The sequence below is a fragment of the Pezoporus occidentalis genome, unplaced genomic scaffold (genome assembly GCF_034315485.1).
Source record: "Pezoporus occidentalis ecotype Australia unplaced genomic scaffold, CSIRO_AGI_Poc_V1 ctg149, whole genome shotgun sequence".
Lineage (NCBI taxonomy): Eukaryota > Metazoa > Chordata > Aves > Psittaciformes > Psittacidae > Pezoporus > Pezoporus occidentalis.
The window spans coordinates 203,918-231,517 of NW_026913305.1; the positions used below are offsets into that span (position 1 = coordinate 203,918).

General features: G+C 43.3%; 1 protein-coding gene across 1 annotated transcript; it reads left to right on the forward strand.

The window, feature by feature from the left end:
• Positions 1–1,653: 1,653 nt before the first annotated feature.
• On the forward strand, positions 1,654–27,600 carry RHOA (ras homolog family member A). Its single transcript, XM_062610635.1, has 5 exons — positions 1,654–1,815; positions 19,198–19,355; positions 22,133–22,253; positions 25,198–25,328; positions 26,324–27,600. The coding sequence occupies exons 2-5, from the start codon at positions 19,200–19,202 to the stop codon at positions 26,495–26,497; spliced, it is 582 nt and encodes a 193-aa protein (XP_062466619.1). The 5' UTR covers positions 1,654–1,815; positions 19,198–19,199; the 3' UTR covers positions 26,498–27,600.

Below are 27,600 nucleotides of genomic sequence, written 5' to 3' on the forward strand. Positions count from 1 at the left end.
TACCAAACTGGAAAAAAAGCAGCTCCCAAAGCACTTTGATTAACACAATACCTACTTGAACAGCCCTCACCTGAGAGAGCAATGCCTGGGGCCTTGGGCCAAATCCAAATCTCCCTGCCTTGGGCAAGGAGATACCACTCTAGGAAGGGGAGTGCAAGTCAAAGACTTGACAATGTTCCATAAACAAAGGCCAAACTTCCCAGTGTGCCATGAAAAAGGAGAGTAGGCCACAAGGAACATTAACAGACTGCAAAAATTAAAAAATACATTATGAAAAGAACCTATGACCTAGGAATAACTGATTTCCGGTTTGAGCCCCACCTACCTGGCACCCAAACCACACATGTAATTTCACTACTACTGACTTCAAACAAACTTCTGTCTCAATGCTCCTACAGTGTCAGAGGTGGAAGTGCACCCACCACCCCACAGGACAAGGTATCAGAGGGCCTCATGACCTGCATGCTGTTGACTGTCCATTGAGAACCAGGACCAAGCTGTATGCATTAAGACCATTTATTAGTGTGTATCAAACGCTTGCTTGATTTTAAAAAAGTCAGATTCCTTGAAACACTTATTAGAATGAGCTAGTCTCAGGGACATGCTTACTAATAGGAGTTAAGCACCTCCTTCCTCTAGAGACACCAGAGAGTAGTCCATAAAAAGGTCAGTCTAAAGTTGTCTAGCAACACAAATACTGTCAAATGAGGAAGGAACATGAATGGGAAAATACAGTTATTAACAGGATCACACACTAAAATTGGCACAGCACCCTGTTCCTCTTAAGGGAACCCAGATTTAGTAAGCTGTGCCCAAATGCCAGCTATAGGCTAATGTGCCTGATGTGCAAGGGAACCTTGAGAGACCTGCAGAAGATGGCCATCACCACCCCCTCTGTACACCTTTGCAGCAAAGCGATGACCAGGCTCCCCTAAAGCCAGCTCCATCTGTTGAACCTTCTCAGGTGGGCAGGCAAGGAAACAGTGCAACTGATAAAGCCGTATCTTCCTTCAGGACACACTGCATCAACTATGGAGGCTCTGCATCCCGACGAGGACAATCCCCACCATCAGGCACACCAGAGACATGCTCAGAAGATCCTGGCAATAAGACATGGTGTAGTCTGACCCTGTCAGCTCTTCAGCTTCTTCCAACAGCTCTGCCCAGCTTCTGTTAACAGCAGAGCTGACTTGCCTGGCTCAAAGAAATAGGGAACCAACTCTCAGCCCAGACAGGCTCATCTAAAAGGCCTGTAAGCAAACAGGACACCCTCATACACCAACTCCCTACCACAGCCGCTTCACCCCAGCCTAGTGAGACCCAGGTGCCCCCGGGTACCCAGCACCGAAAACTCCAAGTCGGTGGCTGCTCCACAGGTTCGCCCAGCCCAAAGATAAGCAAGGGAAGCGCGCACACATTCCCCAGCAAGTCACCCACCAGAGAAGACCTCACGGCGGGCCCGGGGCGCACCCAGAATCAGCTGCGGACCCTCACCGCATGCACTAGGACACGCAAGCCCAACCCACACGGCGTAAATAGCACCGGGGCTTTTATAGCGCTCTTTCCCGGCAGCCCCCGCGCCGGGCCGCGCTGATTGGCTCGTCGGGGACGCGCGCGCGGGTGCGTGCGGGCCGTGGGCGGGCGGTGCCGGGTGGGGCCGGTCTGAGGGAGCGGAGCGCAGCGCAGCGCCGCGTCGCGTCGCGCCGGGCCGGTGAGCGCGCACGCCCCCGCCCCGCCCGTTTCCGTTCGCCGCTGCTCGATCTTAGGCCTTTGGAGCAGGAAGCGGCGGGAGTGAGACCCAGCGCTAGGCCGCAGGTACCGGGGAGGGTTCTTCGCCTACCGGGGGGTGGGTAGTAGGAGGGAGGCAGCTCGCCGGCTTTCTCCCCCTCCTTTCGTGCCGCCGCCGCCGCCGCCGCCGCCGGGTGGGGCCCGCCCTCCCCCGACGGGATCCCGCGCCGTGGCCTGCGGCCGGGGCTATCGCCGCAGCGTCCGAGCGGCATCGCGCGCACAAAAGCGGAGGGCGTGTGCGGCGGCCCGGCTGCCCCTCGAGAGCCCCCAGGTTTCCGGGGCCGGTAACGGGGTCTTTTCCGGGCGGCGGGGGAGGTGGGGGCAGAGACGAGCGGGCCGGGGCGCGGCCCTGAAGGCTCCCCCCAACTGGAGCCGCTTGTGCCGCGGCGCGGACCGCGCTCGGTGCGGAGGCGACAGTAACTGCCGTCCCCCGCGGCCGCGGGTGTGACACGAGAGGGCACCGGGCGGTGGGGGTGACCCGGCTGACTGGCAGCTTGTTGTGGTGACGTCAGCCGCGCGCGCGGGAGCCGGGCCGTGGCGCTGGGCTCCCGCGGAAGCAGCTCCCGGCGCTGGTAACGTCCGAGCCGAGCGCGGGGCAGAAACCGCCCCCGGAGCGGGGCCCGGAACTTCCCGTTCTGTTGCTGTTTACCGGTGCGGCCTCCTCGGGCCTTAGGCGCGCGGACAAGAGTCTGGCAAAGCGAGCGGTTTTGGTTCGAAACGAATTCTTAGCGCGATCGGCACCGTGTGGCCCAGCAGCCCCTACCTTGGACTTAAAAATACCCAGCTTTAAATTAAGTGGTAGCTAAAGATTCTTTGTCGGGAAGCTCATTCCGTCTGCGGCGAGAGGCACCTCGAGACTACTTTGGTAAAAGAACCAAACACCAAAAACGTATTCTGGAGGTTTACAGAGTTAGAGGATTAGGACAAGTGGTGTCCTCAGTCAGATGATACTTTAACTGCTCTGGTACCCCTTTAAGCTTCTCGGTGAGATGTCTGGAACGGGGAGTTGTTTGTTTTTAGTTGCTGCCTTATATCCAGCTTTTGTTTCTGTCCCGCTGCAGTTCACCTGCTTGGTGCGGGGAGCCGTTTGTCAGCAGCGGATTCCACCCCCCTCTGCGTGTGCTGCAGGATTCGGAGGAGGCTAAATTCTAGGACCTACCTAGGGAATGTTAGGTTTGTTGTTGCAGTTCCCCCACCCAGACCTTAGACTAGGTAACAGTTCCGCTGCCTGTGCAATTTTTAAATGGTGTGCTGCTAGCTCAGAAATCTCAAAAAATTAGTTTTACGTGTCCTAAATGTTGTATGGGACTCAAAGTGTTAGAGTTTCCAGTGGCTTTATTTGGGGATTTTTTCAGTGGGGAAACATGAAGTCTCTCCCTGAAGAGATAATTTGTGAAAATACTTTTATGTTGAAGGCTCTTCTGATACATTGCTGTGCCTTCCTCCTGTCCTTACCCAGGTTTCCAGCCACAGAGCACTACTGGCTCTGATTTGGACCAACTTTGCATGTTAAAAACAAAAAAAACAATTGCCATTAGCCTTATTTCATTTTAATTAGTTCACTGGAATGTTTCACAGCCTATTCAGCATAAATGCTTGACATAAATGAATTGTAATGAGTGATTTGTGTAATTTAACACTGAAATACAGGTTTTTTTAAAAAATAATTTCTCAAGACAGAAGAGCACAAGGGACAAAAGAAATGTGGTCACAGAGCTAAGCTGAGCAGCTCCTGTGTTATCCCTTGTAGTTCACTATACTCCAGCTCTGGCCCACTGCCACAGCAACTGAGTGCCAGAGGCGGGGAGTTCTTTGAGCCAGGAACTGACAGTAAAAACATCCTAAATGATCTTAACTGCCACCAGGATGTGAGACCAGCGATGGCTCTTCAGATAAGCAAATTCCAAATAAAACCAATTTGATAGTTTGAGGGCAGCTTGGAAATATCATTGCCCTCTTTTTTTTTTTTTTTTTTTTTTAATGGTAACTCTTATTTCCCCTACTTTTTACACTTAAGCTTTTTTTTCTCAACATCTTTATGTTGCCCTGAACCCTTTCTGTGGTCCACTCCACCCTAGAAATTTCCGACCTTGGCTGCTGCCTTCTCACTAGCCTGTTGTATCTCCTTCAGTCTCTCTGCAACATTTTATTCCTTGCTGCTATGATATCATTAGGTTCTTTTCAAGTCTCTGCACAGACTCTGTCTTCTATGTTTTATACTAACTTTTAGTCTGGCTCATGTGTTATTCCACATGTGTGTAATCTGGCCTGTACTGCTCTGTTGTCTTATGATTTGTCTTCAAACGCAGTTTAACTAATATGGAGGAAAAGTTTAGTTGGTGAGTTTGAGGAAGTTAGCATGTCAGTGAAGGTTCAACAGCGTACCATTTAAATCTGAAATTGATCTGTGATCAGTCTGTCGTAGTAAACATGTAATAAGGAGTGAAACCCTATAATACAGAACAGTGCTGTGCAAAGTAAATGCACCAAATGGCAACAGCCGTCACTCCCAGAGTACAGCTATGCAAATGCACACACCTGAATGCAGGATGAAAATCCTCTGCTGCTTGCCTGGTGGTGTGATTCCTCTCTTGCAACACTGGATACTACGTATAAATAGCTAGGTAACTGAGTAGGAAGAGGTAGTTGCTTATTACTTTGGGGATCATCTCAAAGATAAGAACAAATATCCCCAAAGACTGCCTCTGGTTAATTTATTGTTGCTTTAAGCCATATTAAACCACTGTTAGGTGTCCAGATGCCTTCTAGCCTTGATGTGATCTCTGTTCTTGCCTCATTCTGAAGCGTGAGCAAAAGCTACCCAAAGCATAATTGGAGTTAATGGAGCAGCTCTGCTCTGTTCATGCTCTCTTCTGTCTTTTTCCTATCACCATGTTTTCACCTGAGAATGGCATTTGAGACAGTGGAAGAACTGAGGTATCCATAAACTACCTTTTAATGAAGATACTTGCCATCCCCTGATGTGTACACCCAGCTAGCAGCCAGTCCTTCCTAAGTGAATCATCTAATTAAACTCATCAGAACAAGGTTCACTGTCTTTGACCAGCCTTCATGACTAAGGTCTCTAGCAGAAGGAACAGATGGAGAGCCACTGGTATACTGAGTGATACTGGGCAGTACACCCACTAGGAATATGAGGTCTTTCTTTTCTCAAGCTCTGACAGTTGTGGGGTTTTTGATTGCTTCTTTTTTTATTGTTGATTTAATCAGAAGTGGGGCTGAATTCAATCTTTCTGCTCAGTTAGTTTGCAGTGCTTTGCAGCAATAAGTGGTTCTGTCTCACCTGACCACGTACTGACTGATTGATTGAACTATGGCATTTGGAGCAGGTCACTAGTGTGGATGTGTACAAAGTGGTTCCTCATCATCATCATAGTTTTTGTGGTTTGAAGGAACTATCAGCTCTCCAAATACTAGTTATCTCTGTTTGCATTCTTTGCTAACATTTCACTTTTCTTACATTTTACACCTGGAGGCTCTTTATTCTTCACTTTCTATCTACTCTGTTGAAATTGTGTGAGATGAGAAGGTGTCTTAGAGTAGGATCTTGACTTGGTACTGACAGAGTGAATTAGCTCATTTTTTGACCCTTAGTCCAAAAGCTGTTTGGAAAGGCTGGGTTCCATGTAAACTGCAGCAGACCAGGCTTCTGTGCTTGAAATTGGAATGTTGTTGGGAAGATTTTAAATTATACTGTGGAATGTTGACAGATGAGAATAAGCATGCAGTTTGGGATAAAGAAATTATTAGAAATAAGAATACAGCCTTCAGAAAGTTCAAGTCATGAAGTTGACCAGAAGAGTAAATAACATGAACTCTGGCAAGTCAAATGAAAAATACAGTGACCCACCAGAACAACTCTGAGCAACATCATATTAATAGAAAAAATAATATATATATTATTTTTTAAGTACATCAGAAGCAAGAAAGGTGCTGGAGTCTGGAGGGCCAATTGATGATGAAAAAGTGAAAAAAAAACAAACTTAATGATGAAGCCATCAGTAGAAAGTTAAATGACTTTATGTATATTCCTGTTGACTGTGGAGATGTCCAAGGAGGTTCCTATGTCAGAAATTCTCTTTATGTGGAGCAGCACTCGATGAAAGATCTGTCTCTGCTTGAAGTTCCAGCAAAGAATTGTTTATAGCTAAGTGATAAATACAGTTACAAAATGCCAGGACCAGCTGGTGCTTGCCCAGGGGTTCCAAAGGAGACTTGGGCATGAAGTGACCGAATTGTTAAAGATACTGTGTAACTCCTTAGTACCTTGAAGCCCGAGAAAGAAAAGATGGCTTTACATGGTAGCAGTTCTTAATGCTAGTTGAGCAGGATATCGCGGAGTTCAATGATTTCTTAAAAAATAAATTATTTAAAAAAAAAAGTAACCAGATGGTCTGACAACTTAACCATAGGAGAAGGTCAGTGTGGCTTCTGCAAAGAGAAATTGTGCTGCTTAAATCTGCTGGAGATTTTGAATGACTCAACAAGTACAGAGAAGGGAAGCTTGGGACAAGAGAAGAATAGGGATATGTGTTACACCTATGTTGTTTAGCATACTCATAAATGAGCTGTTGAGAAAGGTATGAGGTAGTAAGGGAAGAAAAAACAGCTTGCAGCTCATCCTCCTGACACTGAAGTCCAGGCAGCAAAATGTCAGATGAATTTGTTCATCTGATAAATACAAAGTTGGAGGAAAAAAATTATCTTTTTTTTTTTTTGTGCACCAGTGGGGTGAAAGTGAATTATTGCTACTTAAGAGGAAGAGCTTGTCATAAGTCTGTGAAAATGTAAGTTTTAAAACTCAACTGTGCTCATATGAGCATGTGTGCGGGGCTTTGGAGAAAGAAAGAAGGAAAGAAGGTAACTGTACAGCTCTCAGTTCTGAGCATGCTGATTACTGTGGTTTTGTGTGAAGAAAGATGGACTTTGAGATACAAGGCAACCAGAAAAGCTGAGAAGAATGATCAAGGATAAGAAATTGGTTCCATACAAGGGATGGTTAGAAAGATTTGAAGCCTTGAGCTTGGCAAAGATGTGTCTGAGCACAGTCTGGTCTAGATCAAAACTGATGTTGCCACTCCAGCAGTCTGTATTGAGACTGTAGAATGCAGCACCACAAAGTGCTTTGAATGACAATGATTTATGTGGCTTCAGAATTAAACAGATAAAATAACAGAAGAAAATGCTATCAAATGGGCTGTTGATCACAAAGATTAAAAAAGCTAAGAATACTCCCAAGCTGGAAACTGAGAAAATACAGAGATATCAGTGCGTTTGCTCTTCTTTTGCTCTGTCTTAATCAGTTGAGGTACCTGCATGTATCAGGCAGGGTGCTGGACTTGAGGGGTGTTTGACCTAAACCAGTACAACCTTAGCAGATGTCTTGTGGTGGGAGAAGGAACCACAGGTGAGAGTGTTAGCTGTGGGTACAGAAAGATGGTTGTCTGGTATAGTTGGTGTTCTCTGGTCCATACATGCTTCTGCTGCCAGCTACAGGGCAGCAGTGGGTGCCTAAAGACAGAGTCTTCTCACCCAGGGGGAGCCTGTCCTCTTCAGCATGTGGGTGCTCCACATCCGTTTTGACATGCTGGAGGTGTCTGGGAAGAGAGAATATGAAGAAAAAAAAGCCTGGCACAAATGCAAAGTGTTTTGCAGATTGCACATGAGTGGATATCCACAGATCTACTGTAATTACCTCAATATTAACCCCAATCTCATTTTGTGCAAAGTAATCTTGGGACTCGGTGCTGCATAGGAGAAATTTCTCTTAAGTCATCATACCTACAGATAACATAGATCTAGTTGGTAGGGGCAAAGTCATAGGGATGTTGAGTGAGGCTGAAAGGACAGCAGTGGCAGCCCCAGGGCCTGAGGGCAAAACGCTGCTTTCTGCCCATGTAGCTCCAGCTTTGCCTTCAGCCTGGGAGAGGGACTTGTCATGGCAGAGTAGGGCAGGGGAGAAATGCTGGAATTAGTCTTTCCTGGGTTCTGAAATTGTTATAATTTCCTAATTCTATAGAAGCAGGGAGGTGAACAGCGCACGGGTGAACTTTGCAGATAAGAAGAAAGAAAAACTTGTAGTAGACCAGGAGGGCCTTTCTGAGTTTGGTGTTTGCAAAACAGGATGCACGGTGACGATGTTAAGATACTTTTGGTTGCAGTTATTGCTATTTTAGTTTCTAACAATTTTGGCTTAAACAGGCCTAGAAATGATGTTTCAGGAACCTCCTTTTGCGTTATTTTCCCCCAGTCAAGCATTGAAAGCAAATTCAATAACTTGGAAAGGAAATGAAGGCATCTGTTTTGTTTGCACTTAAAAACAATGCAAGAAAGCCTTACAGATGAAATATGAGGAAAGCTGAAACTGAAAGTAGAAAATACAAACCAGAAGTTTAGAAGCATGAAGTGTAACTGAGAGAAAAAGGGGGCTCAAAGAGACTTAAAAAGTTGAAATGTGTTAGAAGCAGCAACACCTTGCTCTGTGCCCTGCCTGCCTCTGCTTTGAACCTGGCTCATCCAGAGTGCTTAAAGAGTGAACATTCAGGTCCCAGCTTTTCTCACCACTGCTTAGCATCTTGGACAAGTGTCTGTAATAATTTTCTTCCTTGGTTGTGTCACTTCCAGATTTTCCTTTTTCCAGTTCAGCCATAGTTCTTCATATGGAGGCTGTTCTGTGGTTTAATCATCCGTGTTGCCCTGCTCTGTGTCATTTCCAGTTCCCTTACAGCCTCTTGTCATGGGGAGGATCACAACTGCAGAGTGATGCAGGTGTGTTTGTGGATTCCTACATCAGCTTAATGATTTCTGGTTTGGTCATTTTTTCCTAGTGCTTAAAAATGGAATTTTAGTGGTGTTTTGTTTTTTTTTTTAACTGTTCAGAGTGTTGAGCTTTTGTTTTATAGGATTTAACTATATAACCCTAAAATACTGCTCTCGAGCAACAGTGATCGGCTCCCAGCCATCATTTCATATAGAAAGTTGAATCTGTTTTTTTTGCCTTTTGTATCTCTTCACATTTATCTATTTCAAATGTTAGTTCTTAGACACAACATCTGTTAAGTTTCTGAAATTCATCACTGTAAGCCCTTGCCTTTACTACCTGGGCATCTTGACATCATCAATAAATTTTGTTACTGCTATTTTTCCTGGCTTTTTCAGGTCATTTAGGAATGTTGGGCTGTTCAGGTTCAATTGATGGTCTTCTGTGAGAGGTGAGCATTTCCTTCTCTCTGGTTTCTTCCCCATCTTTCACCAGTTACTTACATGTTCCCAGGGAAATTCCCTGTAATCAGGTGTCTTGATTATCCCTTTGAATGAAATTTAAAAAGATTGAATTATATTGCATGCTTTATGTGACCAGACTTGGTAACTGACACCTCTGGTTTGATATATCTAAGTTCTGAAGATCTCTGGCCTGAGAATGGAGGGGGTTATAGACATCTTTTTTTTTTTTTCAGAAAGCTCTACATACTGCAACAGTTTAAGGAGTTTGAAAGAATGCGAATATGTAGTAATAACAAAGAGAAGTAGGACAACCTTAATCATGATAATCCCATCAGACTAAGGCATCAATCCCAGGTACAATAATGGACTAAGTAACAAAGTGCTCAGGAAGGAATTACAGCAACATCACTCAGCCTGGACTGGGGGAAACAGAAACAGTTAGTGTTCATTGTTTCAGTTTGGTTCTTAAGTAGAGGTGTTCATCTCAGCCTTCAGTTATCACTTGACAGTAATTGCATGTCAATTAGAAATGAAGCCAGGACAAAATCAATATGGTTCATATTAAATTTAGTAGAAAGAGGACAGCTTTAAAAGGTGAGCGAAGGCTCAAATGAATCTGTCTCTAGTGAACATGGGCTGTATTTCTTCCCCATCACCTGGAGGAAACACAAAATACCAGTATGAAGAAATTGGCAGAGGCCATATAAACGAACTGACAAAAAAACCCTGTGCTAATGCAGAAAATGTAACTGCTGGCCTGAGACGGTTCAGGGACTCTGTTATCACCTGCCTTAAAGGCAAGATAGTCTGCACTTGAGTTAAAGCAAGGAGTGAAACCACCGAGGAATGACTGAGCTGCGGCTTGTTTGCACTTGAAACACAGCTCAGGGTGTGGCTCAATGGATATAACAGCACAGGCTTGTCAAAACCCTCTGCGCTCCAGCTCCTGGGGCCCCAGTTGTTTGCTTCAGCCCTGGTGCATCTGGGGCTGTGCCTGGACGATGTGGGATGGGAAGATACACACTGCTGTGCTGCTGGGCTTCCAAGGGCCCTTCCTGGCTGAAGCATTTCATGGTGACACCTCTACCACTTTGTTACTCCTTATGCTATGAGCAGCCAGCTGACAGATCCCCCAGCTGCTGCTGTCAAAGGTGTAAAGGTATTAAAAGCTAAAACAGATGTATGCTAGGATGCTACAGTCTGGAAAGTCTTGCTACATGAGCAGCAGAAGGAGGGTGAGTGAGGTAAACTGTTTGCTCTCTTTCCATTTTGGAATTAGAAGACAGTAAAACAGACTAATAGGGACAATCTTAAATTTGAAGGAAGTGGCTTTACACACAATGTGTAATTAAGCTGTGGGAACTCCTTCCAACAGGATGTTGTGAGTGCTGGAAGTTTACTGGGTTCAAAAGACGTCTGGACAAGCTTATGGAAGAAAAATCTGTTTGAGGTTACCAAATTCATGGGAACCACATCTGACCCAAGAAGCTGCTGAGCTGAAAATGGTTGGAGGCTGGAGAGCATGGAGGGAGAAGCTTCTCATTCCTTTCTCTTCTGCTTCTCTGTAGGAATCCACTCCTAAGCTGATCCTAAATGCCGGGTGCTGAGGTGGAGGGACTTCAGTCCCAAGGCAATATGCTCATTTTTTTATGTGTGTAGACCTGTAATAAAGGATGGTCTGTGAGTCTCTAGATGTAGGAAATGTAAGTTTAGCTCCAGGGACAAGTTGGTCCCCTGGTTGATGTCTGTGCTGAAGCTGCTTGTGGGACACGGTGCAGATGTAGAGGGTTGCACAGGTCGTGGCTCGGGTGTTTAACAAAAGGTAGTTTGTGTGTTCTGGAAGTGCTTGGTCATGCTAAGGCATCATGCCTGTAAAGCACAGGTGGGTGGGCTGAGCAGGGGAGGAGAGCAAAGCAAAATGGTTTGATCTTTCCTGTGGTAGTTAGAAATCAAGAAAATATATCAGAATCCAAAGCCATTTTTGTCTCAGAGTCAGATAAATCATATGATACAGGATTTATCCTGAAGAGGAAAGCAAGGGCAGAGGCTGCAATTTGATATGATGAATCCAGCTTTGAGACTTCACATGATATCTCAGATTAGATGTACTCTGTCCGCATGACAGCCAACTTGGATCTAGCACTGGCTGCCCATTCGGGTGTCCTCAGGATCTTTGCACTGGCAGCCTTTATCCTGGAGGAGGAATCTCCTGCACTATGCCATCCATCATAGAGGCAGCATAAACAACACAGTGTGTGCTTGATTGAAATGCCTTGTGTGCCCATGCCTATTAAACACTGGTTTTGTACTTTCCGATAACACATCAGTCTTTAAGGGTTCACCGGGACTGGCAGCCAGCGTTAAGAGCTAATGCTGTTAAGCTGCCCCTGCTCCCCATTCTGGTGATGTGATACAAAATGGTTTGAGCTGCTTATTTGTGGAGTTAGCTGAGACCTGGTGAGGTTTATGAGCTGGGGTTATAACACAGCTATACTTCTTCCAGGTTAAAGCTGCTCTGGAAGTGTACAGCTATGTTTGCAAAGCATTTTTACCAAACTAGTAAAACTTGTCAGGCTTTATCATGGTTAACACACAGTTGGAATAAACTGCTAGCAGAAAGCCTAATGTCTGTCTCTCCCTGTTCAAGGACCTTCCTGAAGGACCTATGACCCATGTCCAGTATTTTAATCCTATTGGATACTGTGCTGATCTTCTGTATCAGTTTTTCAATTGTACTACAGTCTTAGAACAGAACATTACTATTTCTCTGTGGATTACATTTACTGCAGTGTCAGTGGCCTGCCCTGTGCTCTGCCAGTTTTGGGAATTTTTTAAAGTGTTAATTTTGTATGTAACCCTCCAAAAACCCCCAGCAGATAGCTTTTTCTTACCAAGTGCTCCCACATAGCACCATAGTTAGAAACAGGTCTGTCTTGCTGCAGTACTGGCAAACTGCTTTATGTGCTGGATGCTGCAAGGAATATAAATATAGTTGTTTCCCAAAGGCCTTGTTAGCATTGCTTTAAATAATGTGGCTTATCTGTTTGTGAATGCAAGTGTCCACAGGCAAGTTTGCACAGAATTCAGTACATTTCATAATTAAAATATGCTTTGTGACTGTTTCCTTTATAGCAGTGACTGCATTCTTAGTTTTAGTGCTTGTATTCCAGTAGCTTGTAATTGAACTATATTTCTACCCCAGTAACACTTGATTTCAAGTTGTACATTATACCAAATGTGCATGACCACTCTGAGCATGGAGTTAATCTGGCTTTACTTTCAGTGCAGCTGCACAGATGGGATCTATTCTGGATGTCTTTGGAAATAAAGACAATAAATCGGTGGTCACTTGCATCATGTTCTTCCAGGGTCTTTTAGGAACCCTGTAGACAAGCATGGGTTGTCACTAACTCCTTTATCTGATTGAATCATCTTTTTTAATTCTTAGGTTTGTTTTTGTTTTGTTTTGTTTTTGTTTTTTTTGTATGCTTATTGCAGTCCCAAGGCTGTTTGTTACCCATTTTGCAACCTCTGTAAGAGGTGAATTGGGCTCACGGTTTCCTTTACTTCACAACTATTGCTAAATTTAAGAGCATGTCCATCCTGTATGCGTTATGTGGAAAAAGATAGCACGATAGGCTTGTGTATGCTCAAAGGAGCTTGTTTAGAGCAACCTGAATAGCATTTCAACAGCAAATGTTTCTGACGTTTGTTTGTACATACTTTAACTAATGAAAAGTGTAGTGGAGAATCCTGGATTCTGCTCTAAAGGAGGGTAGGTTTGAGCAGTTACATCCTTCTGCCATCCTCCTCCTGGCCTGTTCGCTCATCTCCTCCCTGTTCTCTGTTGATGTTCTTTGGATCATTTCCCCCACTCAAATGCTCCGTATTCCATCTCAGTTTCTTCACTGTATACAGGTGCCCTAAAAGCAGACATATTTGCCTTTGGACTGATGTGCTTTCTACTCCAAACTGTTTTGATAGTTCTCATTTTTGATGCCAGACCTTGCTATGCTAAACAGCCAGAAGGAAGCTGTGGGGAAAGCCTGCTCATCTGTGTCCTCTTCATCACTAGAGTCTTTGCGGAAACTCCGTCCTCTTCCCTGTCAAAACTTGGAACAAATGTGAGTGTATTTTAGCAGTAAATTCAGGTCCTGGTGCAGAGGCGGTTCTCCCTTCTGGTAGGTAGAGGGCAGGGCTTGACTGGTTGGGCTGCTGGACACCTGAGTAGGGTTTCATCTTCTGGTTCCTCAGCCTTGGCCTTTTCCTGCTGCTGTCCCAGGACACGACTGGCTGAATGCAGGGGGAAATGAAGGAAGTGAGAAGAATACCAGGCTGTAACTCAACAGCAAACTGCTTAAGTACAGAGCAGGAGGAGATCTGCCCATCTGACCCAACAGGCAACATGAAGTTGATGGTAGTTGATTGGTATTGAAATTAAATCCAGTCAGAATGCGTTTGTGGTGGTAAAAAGTTTTTTTCCCCACATTATTACTTTCTCCAGGATGAGATTCAGGGTGAGACAGGCAAACCTGGCATGTTTGTTACCAGCTTAACTAACTTCAGATATCCAAGTCACCAGTGTGTCCACAATCCTCACTCGTGCTGTGTGGCCTTGGGATTTGCAGGAGAGGGGGCACTGGAAATGTTGTTCCTTGTAAAAATAAATAGCCTGCTGAAGAGAAGAGGCAAATTCCATGCAGTAAACAATAATACTTGGAATACTTGGGGTAGAGGAGTACATTTTAAAGGCGGGGGGGAGGGAATATTTTCCCCATTTCCCGTTCTTCTGGAGTATTTTCTGGATTCTTTTAACAAGCAGAGCTTTATGCTGCATGAGTCTGGGAGCGTCACTGCACTTAGAAATAGCAGTCTCATGCAACAAGGATATTGGTGTGGCAACTTGGCAAACAGGAGCTCCTTGTGTTGTAAGCTGTAATGTTAGTGGGGTTGAGTAAATGATGGCTGAAGCTCTTGCAATACCTGTGAAAGGCATTGGCCTAGGTTGAGGAAATGTCATCACTGAATCTCTTCCATTTAGATGAGTCACTCGAGTCATGTTGTGAGAGTTTCCACTTTGAATCTAGCAGACTAGCTGGTTTTAAGAATCCTACAAATGAAGAGGTGGGAGGAGTGGTTCATTTAAGAGTAGAAAAAATTGCAGATCTGTCATCTTGCTGCAGAAGACAGCACAGATTCCCCTAGAAGATCACTGCAGCCATTCTGCTACACTAAGTGGGATAGAATGCTTCTTGCTCCATGTTCTGTGTGCATTGTCAGTGGTGCTGTTCCAGCAGCTTTCTGGATTTATGGGTCTCTTCCTACTCCAAGCATTGCTTAAAAGGATGAATATGTGGTACTTGTGTTTTGTTAACAGTGAGGTCGTAGTAGCTTGGATTTGGTCTATTTGTAATATCCTCTTAGGTAGTTCATATAGCTGGGCTTTTTTACCTCTGAATGTAGACACACTCACTGGTGATAGGCTGCGCTGCAGCAGATACTAACTTGCATGCAAGTACTGTACATATTAAATGAAACTTTTTAGGCTAGCAAAGTACTTTTGGATTTCCAAATCAAAAAGCAAATTTGGTCCAAGGCTTCAGAACACTTGATTAAGTAAACCAAAGCATGCCAAAGTGCAGCAGAAGGACCTGACTGCTGTGAATGCTGTTAGTGTTGTCCTTGTGATACGCACCACTAAGCTGTAGCTCCATTCTAAGCAATCTTGTTTTTCCTCTATTTTACTACAGAGGTGTTGCTTTTCTGAGTATTTGCCAAACCTGCCAGTCCCTTCCAGCTCCTCACTGGATAGGAATGTATTTATTTCATCTAAAAATAATTAGCTGAAAGATGCTGATCTGTACACTGAATCCTCTAAATGAAGACATTATTATTGTAAATATGCTAATGCGTGGATTATGGGATGCTATTGCTGTGGCCAGATGTCTGCTAACATTTGAAGATTGAATATGCAGGTTTGGGACGTTGTAGCCCTGCTGAATGGTTTCCATATGCATGAAGACCTTCAGTGATACAGACAAGATGAATCTGTTGTAAGAAGAAAGCTAGGTGCAGGCTTAACAGCAGTGCTCCATCCTTGAACGTCCACAGGTTGAATAGAAGTGAAGGATATTGTTGTGGCAGCAGGTAAGGATTCAGCCTCACCAGCAGAGGAGAAATCTAAAGTACCAGAAAGCTGAGAAGTTTGTAACCACTAATGTCAGAAAGAAACAAGTGGTTGTGATGTTTCATGACTTCCTTCTGAGGTGGATGGAGGGATCTATACAGTGATCAGACCTGACATCCTGATGTGTCTGTGTCTACCCCGCATTTATATCTGAGCTGTTTCTGAAAATATGTTGAGGTCCATAAACAAACTATCCTCAGCCTGTGCTGCATGCCCAGTAATTTTGCTTGAAGTAAGCAAATCAAAAGCAGCTCCTCGGGCTTTGGAGGCAAGTGAAAGCTTCTAAGATGTAATTGGTGATCTCTGCATCCTCTACTGAGTTTTATACAACACATTTCCTCCAAGGAAGGAATTGTTCTGTGGTAATGCTCTGGAAGTAAAAATATGAGAGTGCCATAGGCCACCAAGAAAAGATAATGTGATTAAAGCCTTTTGTGAGTGTCCTGAAGGGTCCTCTAGAAGGTGGTGATGAGAAAATTTTAATTACCTAGGTAGTTGAAGTATTAGACAGAGGGCACTGATCAGGAGATGTGAGGTGTCCTGGAGACTGTCCTGCATATAAAATACTGAGCAGGGGAGAGTCTCATGGGGTGAGTCGAGTCATAAGCAGTGGGAAGGAAGTGGCTGAGCCTACACTGCTGAAGGGCACCTGGGTTGACAGTGGTTTTCCATGTTGGGTACAAAGTCAACAGATTTCAGGAAAGATTTGGTAAGGGAGAGCTTCATGATAGGCTTTTCTCAGGAAAAAGATATTGCAAAGATAAAATAAAGTTCTTGAAATATATACGTAAAAAAATAAATTCAAGGGTTTGTGTTTTGGGGGAGGGTTGGGTTTTGTTGGGGTTTTGTGTGTTGTTTGGGTTTTTTTAGGAAAGGGTTTATAGAAAGCACTACTTTAAATGATACTGTTTGGGATTTTTTTAAAGAATTACAGTTCTCTTGTAGACCTTTGGCATAAGTGTATAGAAGGCCAAAGCATAAAATGATATTCAGCTGGCAAGGAACGTTTAAAAAAGTCTGAAGTAACAGATTTATTTAGGAAGAGTTGCTCTGATAATCTACAGAAAAAGACAGTTATCCATAGGTTATGCTGGTCACCTACCCTATGTGCTATTGCAGGTAACACAACTGACCAAGGGCCAGAGCCCCAGCCACTAGCACAGAAGGGGGAAAGAGGGAAGATGCTGAAGAAGGACAGGTTATCCCATCCTGTCATCCACCTGCTTTGTCTCCAGGGTGGTTTCATCAGTGACCTAGATAATTATTACTAAAGTTGGATTTGAGAAAGACTGTGATTAAGGTGGAGGACAGAACTAGAACTTGAAGGTAGAATAGAACATCTGTCAGCGGAAGGATAAATAAAAGCATGGCAGTAGAATGTTCAGCTGTGTGAATAGAGAGCAGCTCACTATGTGGCTGTCCTAAGATAAAAGATCTGGGAGTTACCATGAATTGAAAGATAAATGTATGGACACTGTTGTCTTTGGGGGGGGGGGGGGGGGGGGGGGAACGACACACTCCAGTATGGAGTTTAAGCAAGAGTGTATCCTGGAAGATCAATAAATAAATTAATCCTTCAGCTCTAGTTAATGTTCCTAGAGCCCCAGGTGAAATATTGGATTCAGCTTTTGGGCTCTGTGCTTTGGTAGATTTGTGCCAATTGGACTGTGCCCAGGAGGGAGCAACAGGAAAGTCTGTGAAATATGATTTAGAGAGAAGGCTTGAATAAACTGGAATTGTTTTGCCTGAAGAGAAGACCAAATGAAAGTATGTATTCTCAACTGCACTAGGGAAAGGGAATAAACTATTCTTCTATGCCTGTGACAAATAGGATAAACAGTAATGGGCTTATATTACATCAGAAAAGGTTGAGGGTACACACTGGGGGAAATTTTCTCATAGTAAATATTGTGGAGCACAGGAGTTGACAGCTTCAGAGGTTTTGTAGGACTCAGCATTACAGTTTTGAAAGGCAGATTAGATGAAGCTGACAGTAGGTAGAGCTTGTAAGTAGTTGATCCTGACTTGGTACAGAGGACAGATGATTTCCAGGTCTATAAAAATCAAATATTACCATTGCTAGAAAGTATTCAAACCCATCTAAAACCACTGGAAAAAAAAAACAACAACCCTTTTTAAAGCTTGGATCATTTTAAACCTTCCACAAATACAAAAATAACCCCAAACCCCTAAGGTAAGTAACTTGAATTGCGCACATGTATATTCACAAGGTGAAATTAGCTCACTTTAGAGATAGATTTGGATTGCTTGAGCACTTTGTCTGACAAAGCTACATGCTACAAGTCCTTGAATCCACGCAGCTTGATGGGCTAAAATGGTCCTTCTCTGTTTGCCCCTGGAGCAGAAGTACAGAATCTCTGTAATATCCACTGCTTCTTCACCCCCTAAGAGTACTAATGTTGCTTTCAGATGGTTGATTTTACCTTTTTATTTAATTTCGTAAGGCAAAAGAAGAGGTAGAAAGGAGAAAATGGGTTTTCTGTGTCTTAATTCTCTTCTATGCTTTTTTGAGCCATTCTGCCCTTGCCAGCAGCCCCAGTCATCCTCGTAGAGCTTTGTACTGGGATTATCATGGCAAAAGTTAACTCAGAAGGGTGCTCCCTCTATGGTATTTTGGTCATGCAATAGTAGGTATTATGGTGGCATTGCTCCATTTCCAGGAAGCTTCATGGGATGACTAAGCAGCTTCCCCTGGAGTGGTTTTATATTATGGAGAATAAAGTAGTTACGGTTCTGTCTTCATTCCAGTCTCTTCTAGCCAGGTTACTCCCTGAATCTCTGGCTTGTTCCTGCAGTGGTTGCAAATAAATGCTTAGGGAAAAGAAAGAAGAGAGCAGGCACATATATAGTGCTTCCCAAAGTACTCTCTCAGCCTCAAAGTCCTTTTACTATGGAGATTTTTCTAAGGCAGATGTGGTCTTTTCATTCTTTAATTCACAGGGGAAGCTTCTCCCATGTACTTGCCCAGTCCTCTTTAGGCTTGTGTAAGTTTCTTGTGTCCATAACATCCTCTTGTTGGAGTTCTCAAGGCCCCTTGCCTTCTGGTGGGTTTGATACCTTTTCTGCTGTCTTTGTACCACACCCCTCACATACCATTCGTGGGGAGTGAAGATGAACAGTCCATCCCTGTCCATACTACTTGGGTGACTTGTGACTGTAGTAAATTGCCAAATCCATCACAATCATCTCCTCGAGTCTCACGCTGACTCCAGACTTTCATTGAAACTTTTCAAGCTTTCGTACTGTCTTTCTGAGGACAAAGTTGCATGTGAGCCAGCCATGGCTTCTGGTACAATACACTGAACAGCAGATGTATGTGTGGAGCACCATGGTGGTGTCTCTCTCTATGTCTCCCTTTACTTAATGTAAGCTGACAGCAGGCTGTATTAAACTTGTAATAGCGATGTCCCGGAAAGCAGGTTGGGGAGTGGCATGTGGCCTTCCAAATCCTTTGCAATGTGGTAATTGTAATTTGAGGAACAGGCTGGTTACCTTGAGATCCTTCTGTTGGGACTCTTGACGTGGCAGCAGATGCTCCTCAGTCCAGCTCACTGGTACTCTATAGTTAAGACAACTCAGCATGGCAAAAAAATGTTACTGCCTTTTAATTGAAGCAATTTTCACCTTTTCATAAGGTGCTCCTGGACAGTGCTGCTTGCTCACTTGCTGTCTCAGGGTGTTCCTATCTCAACCTTTAGAATAGGTCAAGAAATGTAAAGCCAGGCTGGTCTCCTCTCCTATTATTTTTGCACCCCGTAGTTCACCAGTGTGTTGACAAGTGCTGGGGAATGTTTCTCTCAGCAGATGAGAATCTGAACTCAACATGATTTCAGGTACCTATGTGAGTGGCTCTAATGGACACATGTTGACCCAATTTGAAAGTTCTTATTAATTGAAAGTTTAGCGGTTCTTTGTTATTAGCATCTCAGTTAATGAGTTGTCATTTTATTTTTCAGCTATGGCAGCCATTCGAAAAAAGCTGGTTATAGTGGGAGATGGTGCCTGTGGGAAGACCTGTCTGCTGATTGTGTTTAGCAAAGACCAGTTCCCTGAAGTGTATGTTCCCACCGTCTTTGAAAACTACGTAGCAGATATCGAAGTGGATGGAAAGCAGGTATGTGCACACTGCTGTGACAGCCAGAATGAGCTTGCCTTTATCCAGAATAGCATGCACATCTCCACTTCTTTAGTAAGTGTTTAATTCAAATGTTTTGTGCTTGTATTGTAAATATATTTTTAAATATTAAGTATGTTCCTGTGGAAAAACATACTGGCCTTTCTAGAACCTGCTCATATCTAGTGTCTGCTTAACAACTTATTTCTAACCTTATATGAGTTGAGATTCTAAAAAACATAGTTATTCCAACTTAAATGTTGCAGTAGGTGGGAAGGGATGGAGCAATTCAAAGACGTGCCTACATGCTGAGGACATAGAGCTACCAGCTTTTGGAGTTGCATAGTGGAGTCCCTGTTTTGATAAGGACCTGGTATTGTGATTAACAAAGACTAGTTTCTGGAGAGAGTCTATTTTCATATCCACTCCTGGCAACATGCTGAATCCTCTTCAGAGCAGATGACTGACAGACTTCAAAGGGACTTGATTTTTGTAGTGCACGTCACCATCATCTGTCCTACTCGTCTAAAGGAATGCAATTTTTAGCAGCCAAGCATGCCCATGGCTCACTGAGCTTTGTTTTCAGTTGCTACTTCAGTAAATTAACCATTAAAATATTTCATTCTAGTTTTAAATATTTTGAAAATCAGTTTTCAGTGTGTGTGGCCTCTTGAGTCCTTTTGTTTCCCAAACAAGCAAACATGCCAGCACCTGCTCTGAGAGGCAGCTTTCAGAAGACTGCTCTCTGAACACAGGGTTGGTTGCCTTCTGCATTTATGTCACACAAGGGAGTTCATGATGTGTAAAACCGTCCCTTGCCATGATACTCCAGAAGCACAGAAAGCACACACTTTGTATCTCGAAAGCTCAACCATTTTCAAATCCTTTTAAGCAGCCATGGCATGTCTCTGGTTTGTTACTGCAGCCACAGAGAGCTGACCTGAGTGCCATGGGTCCTCATGTTGAGTATGTGGGAGGTTCTGATGCTTACAATGCTGAGCTCCCCTGTTTCACCCCTTTGTGGGACATGTGCCTTTACTCTGGGCTCAGGTGCAGTCAGAACATTGTCAGTCATTCTAGTTTAGATGCAGTGACATTGAAACTGCTCAATTTTGATCCCCATATGAACAAAACTTTGAGCTAGTTTTGGGCTTATATTAAAATTGATCTCCTGCTGTTATAGGCATGGATTATTTGTGGGTTTAATCATGATAGTTCATGCCATTTGAGTCTAAAAAGAGCTTTTATCTCCTGTGATACAAAAATAAAAACTTACTTTGAGACTAGTATTAGAACATGTTTTCCCCTCAAGTGACAGCTTCTGCAGTTTCTATATTGTATCTTAGACTCTAGCATTTAAAATACATACAATATTAATTTCTCTCTCTTATCACCTACTCAAACTTCCTTATTCCCTTCTGCCTGAATCTCTGCATGTCTACATGGATGATCAGGGAGTCACGGCCTATCAGCTGTATGCAGCCAGTACAACTTGCATGAGCAGCTTCAGCAGAGCATTTTCTGTGGTGGAAATGTCCACTGATTTTTGTGTAATTCGAAGATACATTTTATCCAAGCACTTTGTCTCCAGAAAACTGGATCACAGGAGTTTGTAGATCAGTGCTTAAGACTCTATTTTTTAGCAGCCACTTAAACTCTCTTTTCCTAAAAAAGCATCACCAGAAACATTCAGAAGCCATGTGAAGACAAAACAGTAATGGTATGAGATGTGGGGGGGTTTAGGCAGAGCAAAGGAGCTGATTCCAGTGTCACATGAGGGAGCCCTCAACAGACATTTCTGTAAAAAATACGAATATTTGCTACAAAATTCACATTCACAAATCCAGAGGTGACTCTGAGAGGAGTATTTCTGACTGAAATACAGAATAATTGTTTTGTATATGCGTGTAACTAAGGCTTTGTTTTTCAGATTTAACTGAACAGTTTTATTGCATACCCAAGCTCACATTTGGGTTCCAGTTCTGTCTTTATCAGAGCTGCTGTGGACTTTCTTGCTGGAATTTTTGTACATGAGAGTTTAAAGAAGCAGCAGCCTGCTCTGTTGCAAAGGCAGAGATGCATCAGGGAACCTCAAGCAAGAGTGTGCCTGAAGATGTTGATTACAGTTTTAATTTCTGAGTTTAAACATTCATTATTCCTTCTGCAGTTTTAAACGCGTATTTTTCTCTAGCTCCACCATAAGCAGAAAAACTGAGAACATCAGCTACTTTATTCAGTTCTTAGTAACAAGAAGCTTTGCACACAAATCAGGTTTATTTCAAAGCAAATAGCAAGAGTAAATTTCTGCTGTGGTGGAGTTTTAATGATTTTGTGCACAAATAAGTACAGTCCTGACATTTCTTAGTACAGGGCTGCAAAGCAATTAAAAATGTGCATGATCCTAAAAAGTGTATACTTAAGAGAGTCCAATTTCACTGAAAACTGGTATTCCTGAAATGCTTATCAGAGAGATGTCCATCCCTTTGGAGCAAATTCCCTTAGATTCTTCTGTCTTGGTTTTTTGCTGGTGGCTTTTGTCTTTTCAGAGAATGGACGCTGGTCACAGATATAAAGAAAAGTCTCATAAGATGCATAAATTGATTTCTGGAGTTATGGAACATAAAATTTCAAATAGTTCCTCTGTCCAAGCAGTTATTCTTGTGGTTTCCTCCTTTCAAGTGGTGTTGACTGAAATATTTTATACATTTCTCTTTGCTTAATGGCTTCTGAATCAAAACTTCCCTGATCTGGGTAACTGCCTTACTTTCCTTCTGCAGGTTGAGTTGGCTCTGTGGGATACAGCAGGACAAGAAGACTATGATCGACTTAGACCACTTTCTTATCCAGATACTGATGTTATACTTATGTGTTTTTCAATTGATAGTCCTGATAGTTTAGGTAAGTAGAGCACAAACTGAATCGGAACCACCTCTCTGTGTTGCTGTACTCCCCTTGGAAATTGTCCTGTAAAATGTGTTTTCAGGTCTTTAATGCTTGAGAGCTCTTCTAGTTTCAGAATGTTATACTGGTTTGAATGTATAGTTTTCAGATATTAAGATCTTAAAGGAACCTGTATTCTTCAAACATGCTAAGTGGCATTTTGAAAGCCTCAGCAGCCCACTGTTTACCCAGGGCTGTGCTGTGTCATTTGAGCAACACATAGCAGGAAGGCAGCTCCCTGCCCTAGATCAGCAGCCCCAACTCGGCAATGTGGTCTGGTGGGTCAGGGCAGGGTGCTGGTGTGCTCATCCTATGGGCAGTGCTGCCTGGGTGGCCCCAAGGAAAAAGGAAGGCTGTAGTTGCACTCTGCTGTCTGGGAACCCTGCAAGTACATCAGGTGTCCACTGAGTGGCATGGCCCACGCAAGTTTTAGTTTATTTTATGGTGGGGGTTGTTTGTTTGTTTGTTTTGTAAGTTCTCCTTGGAATTGCAGGTTCTTACACACTCAGGACCACACTATATCCATGGAAATAGAGCAACTTTCTTTCTGTGTGTATGGAAGAGCTAGCTTTGAGCTTTCATACCTTTTTCCTCTCTCCCCCATTTATTCCAGAGATTGAAACACTCTGAATCCCAAATAACCTAGGGGTTTTTGCTCTCCCCTTGGTGAGTTAAAGACATAGGCTTAGAAGTATATTGGAGGGGACTCTCTCCAGTATAATTAGCAGTGGCTGAAGATCTGTACTCTCCTAGTCAGCTTTACAGTGACTGACATGTGCTTGTCATGGAGAAAAGAGGAAAAAAGAGTTGCCTGATTTAAGATTTCTGAGCTCCAGAAACATATGTTTCAAAAACCTGTGTATTAGATGATCTCCTCTTCTGTGTGCAGTCCAAGACCGGAATCTTCACTGATAGATTTATAAATCTGATGTGTAGATACCAATGTATTTGATCTGACAAAGACTTTCTGAAGAGGGTAAGGAGCAGGAGATAGATACTCTCATCTGTAAGACTCTGGAAGTTTGATTTCTGTCCCTTTCAAATGGTAATTACTGCATCCATCCAGGGTAGCCTGCTAAACAAATACACCCGGTAGCACTTCCTTAAAATTCTGTAAAAATTCCCATATCTACTTCTTGACAGTGAGAGGTTTCTTATGAGAATGCAGATAATGTTAAGGTAGATCTTTAGGCATGTGGATTCTGTGTGTGTATATGACCAGCTGTACTTTTGACAAGAACCTTCTTTACAGTGATTGGTACTGATCTATCTTATGGATGACCACTGCGTCCCATAGTTGTCTTAGGAAGAAATGAGACAAAAAGGATCCAGGAAGCACAGAAATGCAGTTAGTGGAAGGATTAGTCCTGCATGCAGCTACCACAGTGGCTGAAAAATACCATTCTTGCAACAATTCACAGAGTTTGAGTAAATGAGCAAACACAGTATTCCTTAAGATTGTTACAGTGATATTACAGCCTGATTGGGGTAGTGTTTGATAGCTGCTCTTTCTTGTTCCTTACTTTGCCCCCGAAGAGCAGCAGCAGTTGAACAGGCAGTTGGGTGTGAAATACCCTTTATAGAAAAACCACTGCTGGCTTGGTATCTGGAAAATCCTTCTCTCTCTCTTCACCACCTAATTCTGTGTTTGGAAACATCTTTCACTGTCTGCCTCTAGAACAACTGGAGGTTCAGTGGGCAGCAGTGCTGTGGTCCTGCCTGGGGTGGCTGTGAACAGCCACACACAAGGTGTGAGCTGTGCTCACTTCCACTGCATGTGCTGCTTCCCTGGCTGCTGGAGAGCAAATTGACTGACTGCCCTGGGAGCAAGATGGCTCACTGAACCCCGGAGGCAGGGAGAGAGGGTTAATTAAGCCAAGTCTGATCTTGGGGTGTTTTTTGACTCACTCTCCTCCCTTCCTGCTTGCCATTATCAGTGCCTGTGTCCCTGGGGGGAGTGGAGGGAGCAGTGACATGCCAGATGTGCTGCACCTAGAGGCAGGCACCCCGAGTACTCCAGGTGCAGCTGCAGAACCACTCATGTGGCCGTAGACAAAAACTGGCTTCAAAATGCTTGTCTGGGGGGGGTCTTTCAAGCAAGAAAACAATGCAATAATAGTGAATGTCTCTTCAAAAGCTGAAAAAGGGGGTTATGTATCCTGCAGGTACCTTTACCAGGGAATTTCAGATGTCTGAGAGCTTCTGAAAGCAAAGCTGAATGTTTTGGCCTGTTCAGCAGTTCTGCTACAGAGAAATTATGAAGGTTTTGCTTTCAAAAGCCCTCCAGTCTTCCGTTTGCAGTTCCATTTTAAAAAACGTCATCCAGGGTATTTCTGTCAGGGGGAAGAAGTTTCTTGTGTATGAGCAAATTCGTTTGCTGCAGATAGGGAGAAGTGGCAAATCTGCAAGTGACTTACAGAGTCTTTGTGCATCTGTGATGAGTGTAGAGAACAACATTAATGCTACAGTTAATGGGAGAGTTTGGATTTATTGCTTGATGTTGCTTTATAAAAAGAAGAAGTAGTGTAAAAACTGATGCTTCTGGGTTGTGCCCATCTTTAGCTCCTGGAGATAAATGTTTCTCTTGAAGCAAAACATTCCGTAACTTTCTACTTCAGGATTCTGCATGCTGTTCTTTGAAGTTTCTTATGCTAACCCTTGTCAAATAGCTACTGAGAGATGTAGAGAAGCCAAGAGGTTAGGTGTCCTTCAGCCTTCAAATTACCTTAGATAGAGAGGCTTGTCATCTTTGGCAATACCAGAACAGTTCTATTGGATTCCCAAATTAAGAGTAAAGGGCGTCAGTGTCGATTATCAAGCTCAAACCACTCAGGCAGCAGCTTTACAATAAAACCCCTCCCCAGGAGTGGGGGTTAGTACAGTCATACTTCTGTTTTTTCAGAAAACATCCCAGAGAAGTGGACCCCGGAGGTGAAGCATTTCTGCCCCAACGTGCCTATCATCTTGGTAGGAAACAAGAAGGACCTGAGGAATGACGAGCACACAAGACGAGAGCTGGCCAAAATGAAGCAGGCAGGTTCTTTTCCTTGCAATAAATGAAGGAAGTGTGTAGTGGTTGTGCCAGAGGATTAAATAGGCCTCCATGGCTGGCTGCCAGCTTCCAGTGAGCTGCATAATGAACACTTACCATGACAGAAACCAGAAAGTAGATATCATAGCCTTTAATTGAGTGTTTCTTTTTTCATATTTGGAGATACAACTTTTAGAAAAAAGGCATTCTCAACAGTACAAATGGCTATATTGGGTTACCAACAGTCAGCTGCTCTCCATGCTGGAGAGCTGCATCCCTGAGGTAGGAAGGAATTAATTAGGAGACATCGACACACCAAGTGTGTAAAGAACTCTCCTATGTAAAGAACAACTCGAGATGTTAATTATTTTGTATGTTTGCAATGTGAAAGGGAACAATTTTATTGGTAGGTGTTCTGAGGTGGTAACTACAGATGCTGTAGCTCGTTCCTGAGCCCATCACTAGGTTTCACTTTCAGATTGAGTCTGAAGCCTCCAACCCAGGTTTGAGACTGCAGATATTCTGCCCTATCCTGGAATATTTACTCCTTTTGCATGCTTGTTTTTATACAAAGACTGAGGCATTAATTTGGGAATTTGTCCATAGGCTTTTGTGAAAGTTGTAGCAAAGAGTTGTGTGTTTCCTCAGAAATAAGCAATTGTTTGATCCAGTTTCAAAGAACCTTGCAGCATTCAAGCTCAGAGGTGTTAGAACACTGATGGTGTCCTCAGGGAGTGGGTGCAGTACACAAACACACCTGTCTTTGTAATCCAGGCTGAGGTGCACACTGCATCTTGAGAAAATAAGTAGATTTTATTATAAATCTGCTTTTATTATTTAAAGGATCACTATCAGGGGAGTAATTAATTATTAATTAACCAATTAATTATATACATTTAATCCAGAAATGCCTTTGTAGGGAATCTAGGTGGAAATGACCGGTGCACATTGGCATCGTTTTGGCTTGTTCTCACCCCTTGCTTTTGTGCTGTTACAGGAGCCTGTCAAACCTGAAGAAGGAAGAGATATGGCAAACCGCATCGGTGCTTTTGGGTATATGGAGTGTTCGGCAAAGACCAAAGACGGTGTGAGGGAGGTTTTTGAAATGGCCACTAGAGCTGCTTTGCAAGCCCGGCGTGGCAAGAAAAAGTCCGGGTGCCTTCTCTTGTAAAGTGTGGCCAGAGGAAGATGGCCAAAGCAGCACCCTGCACTTGAGTAATTTTGAAGTGCTGTTTATTAATCTTAGTGTATGATTACTGGCCTTTTTCATTATCTATAATTTACTTAAGAGATTTAAAAATCGAGTCATCTTGCTACCAGTATTTAGAAGCCAACCATGATTTTTATAACAATCTGCATCAAATTCATCTGTGCACCCAAGGTTAACCTCAACATTCCTCTAACAAACCTTTTCTGCACTCACAGGATATGCCAGGCGCTAATTGAAGACAATTCTCTCTCTCTCCTTTCTTCTCTCTAGAAAGAGAAAAAGCTGTCAACACAGAGGATTGGTCTGTAACTACTTTATAACTAACGTCCTATGCTAATTGAGTACAACAGTTACATGGCTGTTTGTGGAATCAAGCGTAGCTTCAGTGCTATCACATTTAGGAAGATCTGGTTTTCATGGCTCAGTGGTATAAAACATTAGTTTGAAAATGTGATCACTCTGAAATGACCAAGTCCCATTCAGCTATGGAAAAGTGAGGGTTCTGTGGTTTCATGTTAGTTACCTTTTAGTTACTGTGTAATTAGTGCCAGTTTAAATGTATGTTACCAAAAATAAATCTATTTACCCCAGCTTAGATGTAGTATTTTTTGTATAATTGGATTTCCTAATACTGTTACTTGTAACCTCTGCGTTAAGGTGTTCTGGGTTTTTTAAGAAACTGTATTTGAAAATAAAGTCCGATGGAAAGCAGCTGATCCTCTTCCCCTGTTCATTTGTAAGAGTCTGACCCATGAGAATGGTTTGAGTGGTCTGCACACCCAGGAGGAGTTTTTCCCATGACATGCCGTAGGGATGAGAAAAGACAGCCTGCTCACACTCAAAGCTTCTGAACTGTTCAGTTGCCTTAAGTTCATTGCTGGACCCAGTTTCAAAACTAAAAAAAGAAACAACAAACGAAACTTTTTGTGTAAGTTTGGTTACCATGTAGTGATCAGACTCCTAACCTGTGAACTTCTTGCTGTTCTGCAGCCAGCTAAACTCTTTCTGTATTTTCATTTTTCCAACAACTAATAGAATAAAGGCAGTTTTCTAAGCTCCCTGTA

What these genes read in the sequence shown, in the direction of transcription:
- RHOA (XM_062610635.1), top strand. Translation starts at nt 19,200, where the DNA reads ATGGCAGCCATTCGAAAAAAGCTGGTTATAGTGGGAGATGGTGCCTGT. An exon ending in TCGAAGTGGATGGAAAGCAG is followed by an intron (nt 19,356 to 22,132) that starts GTATGTGCACAC and finishes TTCCTTCTGCAG; the next exon opens with GTTGAGTTGGCTCTGTGGGA. An exon ending in AGCTGGCCAAAATGAAGCAG is followed by an intron (nt 25,329 to 26,323) that starts GCAGGTTCTTTT and finishes GTGCTGTTACAG; the next exon opens with GAGCCTGTCAAACCTGAAGA.